Below are 7,644 nucleotides of genomic sequence, written 5' to 3'. Positions count from 1 at the left end.
CTTTCCCCATTATCTTGTCAAAACCTCTAATTTGCTACTTCTCAGTATATAGCTATGGAGGGTTTGTCTGGGAGTGGACGTTCCTTAAAGTTCTTTTAGAAGCTGTAGAGTTTGAGAGCTGAAGAAATCATATAGACCATTTGGTCTAGCCTTTTCATTACTTTTGAGAGAACTAGTGCCCAGATAGCTCAAATCACTAGCCCAGGGTTATATAGCTTGTTAGTAAAACAGTAGTGCTTAGTATCCAAGTGTCAAGTTAAATTGATATCATTTTCCCTGTCTCTGTGTAAAACCTGTCCTGTGTTCTCTGTGTTTCTTTTTCTATCTTGTTCATTTAATTATTCCAGAATAACCAAAGCAGATATATGAAAGTTACTGTCAGAGTGGTGTCAGAAGGGTAAAGAAAGGTTTATGTTCTTCCCTTTCTTCATATTTTCATTCCTGTGCTTGAGAGACACTTCACACTAACTAAAGATATGGTGATCCAAACTGTGGTTGAAGCTAGTTTTTATTGCCCCAAAAGAGCTTTGCTTATGGCAGCTATGGGGAATATCTTTTCATTCTTCAGCCCAGGCTCATTTCTTAGGTGCAGAACAAATCATCTTGGTCTCTATTCCTTCTAGCAGACTCTAGATTCTCCACTTTTGTTCTCTTCATTTACTGCCATCACCCATGTTAACCCATGCTAGTCATTATTATGCTGGATTAGCGTTCAGACCTGGAGTTTTGTTTTCCCAGCTTCATCCCTTTCTTTGTGCTCTCAAAAATAAAACATGTACATTATTCAAGAAATGCAAGTTAAAACTACAATGAGGTACCACCTCACAGAGGTCAGAATAGCCATCATTAAAAAAATTTACAAATAACAAATGCTGAAGAGGGTTTAGGGAAAAGATAACCCTTGTACACTGTTGGTGGGAATGTAAATTGGTGTAGCCACTATGGAAGACAGTATGGAGGTTCCACAAAAAACTAAAAATAGAGTTGCCATATGATCCAGCAATCCTGAGCATATATCTGGAGAAAACTATAATTCTAAAAGATACATGCACCCCTATGTCATAGCAGCAGTATTCACAATAGCCAAGACATGGAAGCAACCTAAATGTCCATCAACAGATGAACAGATAAAGAAGATGTGGTGCATATTAATATATACAATGGAATACTACTCAATCATGAAAAAGAATGAAATAATGCCATTTGCAGCAACATGGATGGACCTAGAGATTATCATACTAAGTGAAATAAATCAGAAAGAGGAAGACAAATACCATATGATATCACTTATTATGGTATCCAAAATATGATGCAAATGAACACATCTACAAAACAGAAACAGACTCACAGACATAGAGAACAGACTTGTGGCTGCCAAGGGGGAGCATGGGGGAGGGATGGATTGGGAGTTTTTGATTAGCAGATGCAAACTATTATATATAGAATGGATAAACAACCAGGTCCTACTGTATAGCACAGGGAGCTATAGTATTTTGTGATAAATCATAATGGAAAAGAATATGAAAATGTATGTGTGTGTATATACATATATATGTATAACCGAATCACTTTGCTGTATAGCAGAAATCAATACAACATTGTAAATAAGCTATAATTTAATAAAATAAATTTTTTAAAAATATAGAGTTTTTCTGTTTTAATAGTTTAATTCTGATGAGGGGAAAGATAGGCAGTAACATCAATAGGAAGTAAGAAAATTTTTAATTCCTAAGAAATATGACATTTCTTTAATTATTAAGCTTGATATGCAGTTATTTACTAGAATTACAAGTGAGGGCCTATTGAATTCTTTCTACTCATTTATTCATTCATTCACTGAGGTCCTAATCGAACCCACAGGGCTCCTATACTAATATTTATCCTCTAATATTTGTGGCTCTATAGAAAATAAAGGACTCCACTTTTGAGGACTGGAAGAATATTCGAGGACCCAGGCCTTGGGAAGATCCTGACCTCCTCCAAGGACAAAATCCAGAAATCCGTAACACTAAGACAACTTGACTATGCTGATTCTTTTTTTTTTTTTTAATAAAAATGTTATCAACTGGAATTCCCACCACATACTCCTATCCATTGGAAAGAAAATTACAGACCTGCAGAAGCCTGGATGGGAGTAATTTGATGATAAGTACTCTTGATAAGAAGTTAAGTACAGGTTTCTATACTTCCCAACTCTTTTATTTGCAAATGAAAGTAACAATGTTGACTACATATATTTTTTACTGCTCAATAAAAATGTGAATACTGCCACTTAAAGAGTGTCATTTATTCTACTCCCAGGTACCCACCCATATTTCTCTTCCCCCAGCCAGTAGGGCAATCTGATTCCTAATGAGAATAATAGGTCTGGATCCAAATGTTCACAGTAACATCAGGCAGGATTTTATGTCAGACCTCTGTGGAAAATAATGTTGATCAGTCTGGTAAGAGCCTTGGTTTTATTTGTAATACCTCACATGTCAGGCTAATCAGTCTCCAAAGCATCACCTGATGATGGTATTGATACCATTAAAATGCATTAAGATAGTTTTTTTTTTTTTTTTTAACATCTTTATTGGGGTACAATTGCTCCACAATGGTGTGTTAGCTTCTGCTCTACAACAGAGTGAGTCAGTTATACATATATATATGTTCCCATATCTCTTCCCTCTTTGTCCCCCTCCCTCCCACCCTCCCCACATTAAGATAGTTTTATTGCTCCAAATTAAAGCAAAAATCATGAGGTCATAGCTTCCATCCTAATATACAAAAAAAAAAAAAAAAAAAAATCTGAAAACAAACAGTCCATACAAAAAAAAAAAAAAAAAAAAAAAAAAAAAATGCTGAAAAACTGAAAACAGTATGCTTTGATCCATGAGAGAACTGAGGTACAGGACAAAACCATCACCCTGAAAACTTGAGACACAGAGAAATATAAAGAATCACAGTTTACCTGGAGGAGAAAACACCCGGAAACCAATTCTGGGCCCAGCATCAGATAGGAATACCTAAAGGGTAATTCACTAATTATTAGAGACTGAGCATGGACTAACCTGAGAGAGAAAAACTCCTGGAGACCAGGCCAGGGACACACTTTTACTTCCTGGAACCCCACGAAGTTCTCACAGTGAATGTCAGAGAAAAATCTTGTTCTTCTAACAAGGGGAGGGGAAGGTAACCATTTTGAAATGTGCCCTCCAAATTCTGTACTTAACAAAAGCCTGGTCTCAAAGGAAACTATTTTGTTAGAGCTTAATTATACTGGGTTTTACCAGAGCCTAATCAACTGGTGTAAGGGAAATACCCAACTCTGCCTCCCTCTAGCCTTTCTGTCTGACCTAAATGGAGGAAGAGGGGTGGGGAGTAAGACTGAGAAGCAGTTGTGCAGGTCACATACCAGGATCCCATGATCACTAAAAGACTAAGATCTAATCAAAAGAGTATAGAAGGTTCCCTTCACTTTCCACATTACTGCCACATCGCCAAAGGCCCACTCACTGGAGTTTCTTTTACGCAGTCCAACTGGTTATCATGTCCAACTTTCCACAACAACAACAGAAACTACAAGGCATACTAAAAGACAAAAAGCACAGTTTGAAAAGACAAACTAAGCAAGAGAATCAGATTCATAAATGGCAGGGATTGGAATCATCATATTGAGAATTTAAAATAAGTATGGTTAGTATGCTTAGAGCTCTAATGAAAAAAAGTACACAACATGCATGGACAGTTGGGTAATGTAAGCAGAGAGAAGGAAGTTCTAAGGAATCATAAGGCTATCCATATAACAGAAATGAAGAATGATGTAGTCATCAGTAGAGTAGATATGGTTGAGGGAGGGAGAAAAAGGAGGGAGAAGAATACATATACCATGTTAACACTAATCAAAAGAAAGCTGAAGTAGCTATTTAATTCAGGCCAAGTAGGAAAATTAAAATTTAAAGCAAGGAAAATTATCAGGGATAAAGAGGGAGCATTACACAGTGATAAATGAGTCAATTCTCTAAGAAGACAACAATCTTTAATGTGTTTGTACCTAATGACAGAGCAGCAAAATACATGAAGCAAAAACTGACAAAACTGCAAAGACTAATAGATGAATCCACTCTTACTGTTGGAGATTTCAACTGCCCTCTGTCAGAAATGGATATATCCAGCAGTCAGAAAATCAGTAAGAACATAGTTGAACTCAACAGTAGCATCAATCAACTGGTCTAATTGAAATCTCTTGAATACCTCATCCAACAACAACAGAATACACTCTTCTCAAACTCACACATAACATTTATCAAGACAATATTCTTGGTCATAAAACACACCTTAACAAATTTAAAAGAACAAATTATACAAAGTATACTCTCAAACCACAATGAAATTAAGTTAGAAATCAGTAACAGAAAGCTACTTGGAAATTCCCAAATACTTGGAGATGAATCAGTACACTTCTAAATAACACATGTCAAAGAAGTCTCTAGAGAAACTTAAAATACTTTGAGCTAAATGAAGTTGAAAATACAACTTATCAAAGCTTGTTGGGTGCAGCAAAAGCAGTGCTTTGAGGGAAATTAGAAACATTGAATACATGTATTAGGAAAAAACTCTTAACATCATTAATCTAAGCTTCTAATTTAGGAAACAAGAAAAAAGCACCACTTAAATTCAAAGCAAGGAGAAGAAAATAATAAATTAGAGCTGAAATCTGTAGAGAAAATCAACAAAACAAAAACCTGGTTCTTTAAAAAGATCAATACAATTGATAAGCCTCTAGCCAGACTAAGAAAAAAAAGAGAGAAGACACAAATTACTAATACCAGAAATAAAAGAGGGGCCATCACTATTGACTCTGTAACGACATTAAAGAATAATAAAGGAATATTGTGAACAAATTTATGCCCACAAATTTGATAACCTAGATAAAATGGATCAATTCCATTACCTTTCAATTACTTGAAATTTCATTCCTTGAAAGACACAATCTGCCAAAACTCACACAATAAGAAATAGGTAATCTGAATAAGCCCATATCTTTTAAAGGAATTGAATCAATAATTAACCTTCCAAAACAGAAGGCACCAAACACAGATGAGTTCAGTGGTGAATTCTACCAAATATTTAAGAAAGAACTTATACCAGTTCTCTTCAACCTCTTCCAGGAAATACAAGCAGAGGAAATACTTCCTAACTCTTCTCTGAGGTCCACATTATCATAATACCAAAAGCAAACAAAGACATTGCAAGAAAGTAAAACCATAGACCAATATCACTCATGAAGATAGATGCAAAAATCCTCAAGAAATTATTAGCAAGTCAAATCCAACAATGTATAAAAACAATTATACACCACGACCAAGTGGGATTTATCCCACGTATTCCTGGGGTGGTACAGAAGGCTGGTTTAACATTCAAAAATAAATTACTGTAATCCATCACATCAGTGGGCTAAAGAAGAAAAATCATATGATCATATAAATACATGCAGAAAAAGCATTTGACAAACTCCAACACCAATTCATGATAAAAACTCTCAGCAAACTAAGAATGAAGGGGAGCTTCTTCAAACTGATAAAGAACATCTACAAAAAAATCTACATACAGCTGACATTATATTTAATGGTGAAAAACTAGATGCTTTCTCAGTAAGATCAGGAACAACACACAATGTCCCCTCTCATCACTCCTGTTTAACATCATATGGAAAGTTCTAGCTAATACAATAAGACAAGAAAATAAAATAAAAGGTATGTAGATTAGAAAGGAAGAAGTAAATGTCTTTGTTAACAGGTGACATGGAGAATATCTTGGAGAATCAACAAAAACAACCTGGAACAAATAAGAAATTAAAACAAGGATGCAGAATACATGGTTAATATACAAAAGTCAATCACTTTCCTATATGCCAGCAATGAACAACTGGAATATGAAATTAAAAGCACAGTTTCATTTATTAGCATAAAAAAACCCTTTGGTATAACTAACAAAACATGTATGAGATCTAAATGAAGAAAACTACAAACCCTCTGATGAAAGAGATCCAGGAAGATTTAAATAAATGGAGTGATATGCCATGTTCATGGTTAAGAGGACTCAATATTAAGATGCCGGTTCTTGGGACCTTCCTGGTGGTGCAGTGGTTAAGAATCCTCCTGCCAATGCAGGGGACACGGTTTCGATCCCCGGTCCGGGAAGATACCACATGCCGTGGAGCAACTAAGCTCATGAACCACAACTACTGAGCCTGCACTCTAGAGCCCGTGAGCCACAACTAATGAGCCCTCATGCCACAACTACTGAAGCCCACGTACCTAGAGCCTATACTCGGCAACAAGAGAAGCCACTGCAATGAGAAGCACGCACACCACAACGAAGAGTAGCCCCCACTCGCTGCAACTAGAGAAAGCCTGCATGCAGCAATGAAGACCCAATGCAGCCAAAAAAAAATAAAAAATATCAGTTCTTCACAATCTGATATATAGGGTCAGTGTAATCCCAGTCAAAATTCTAGTGAGTTATTTTGTGGATATAAACAAACATTCTAAAGTTTCATGTAAAGAATCATATATGATGAGAATGATTCATCAAATAGAGAGCATTGATAAAGAATTAGAAATTACAAAATAGAAACAAATGGAAATTACAGAGTTGAAAAACTCAATGACCAAGATGAAAAATTCACTAGAGAGGTAAAACAGTAGTTTTGAGTATAGAAGAAAGATTTGAGTAACATGAAGACGAATTGATTATGAAATCTGAAACACAATGAAAAAAGATAATCTAGATAAGATATAACAATTATAAAACATATATACGACTAACAACATAGCCCAGTAATACAGGAAGCCAAAAAGGCAACTTAGGAAAAGGCAACTCTACAATAATAGTTGGAGATTTCAATACCCTACTTTCAATAATGGATAGAACAGCTAAGCAGAAGGTCAAGTAAATAGAAGACTTGAAGAACACTGTAAGCCAGTTAAACTTGACAGACATCTATGGCTCGCTCTACCTGACAACAGCAGAATCCATATTCTCAAGTGTACCTGGAACATTCTCCAGGATAGACCTTATGCCTGGCCGTAAAACAAGCCTCAGTAAATTTAAAAGGATTTCAATCATACAACATCCTGGGAACTAAATTAGAAATCAACCATAAAGGAAATGTTGGAAATTTTCAAGTATCTGAAACTTAAATGTAATTAAATGTCCAGCTGGCCATTTGAGAAGAAGTCACAAGGGAAATGAGAAATATTTTGAGATGAATTACAATAAAGACACAACATACCAAAACTATGGGATGCATCTAGACAGTACGTAGAAGGAAATGCATAGCTGTAAACACCCATATTACAAAAGAAAAAAAAAAGAGATCTCAAATTTAGTAACCTAACTTTCTACCTTAACATATTTGACAAAGAAGAGCAACAAAACAAAAGCAAAAAACTAAAAGCAGAAGAAAGTAAATAATAAAGATTATAACAGAAGTAAATGAAAGAGAATCGAAAAACAACAGAAACCAATGAAGCCAAAAGTTTTGTTTTTTTTAGTCTTTAGATTAAAAAAAAGACTCAAATTGTTCACATCAAAAATGAAAAAGGGGGGGCTTCCCTGGTGGCGCAGTGGTTGAGAGTCCGCCTGCCGATGCAGCGG

General features: G+C 35.5%; 1 protein-coding gene across 2 annotated transcripts in view; it reads left to right on the top strand.

Annotated features, from left to right (window-relative positions):
- COX16 (cytochrome c oxidase assembly factor COX16) overlaps window positions 1–2,022 on the top strand; it is a 35,608-nt gene extending 33,586 nt beyond the window's left edge. For both annotated transcript variants that reach the window (XM_007460946.1, XM_007460945.1), the window contains one exon: window positions 1,906–2,022. In XM_007460946.1, the coding sequence (XP_007461008.1) occupies window positions 1,906–2,022 (117 nt within the window). The remainder of the gene's footprint in view (window positions 1–1,905) is intronic.
- Window positions 2,023–7,644: the final 5,622 nt, after the last annotated feature.

Source organism: Lipotes vexillifer, unplaced genomic scaffold, assembly GCF_000442215.2.
Source record: "Lipotes vexillifer unplaced genomic scaffold, Lipotes_vexillifer_v1.1 scaffold1465, whole genome shotgun sequence".
In the NCBI taxonomy this organism is placed as follows: domain Eukaryota; kingdom Metazoa; phylum Chordata; class Mammalia; order Artiodactyla; family Lipotidae; genus Lipotes; species Lipotes vexillifer.
Note: the sequence above shows the minus strand (reverse complement) of the source record. Positions and strands in the feature narration are given on the sequence as shown.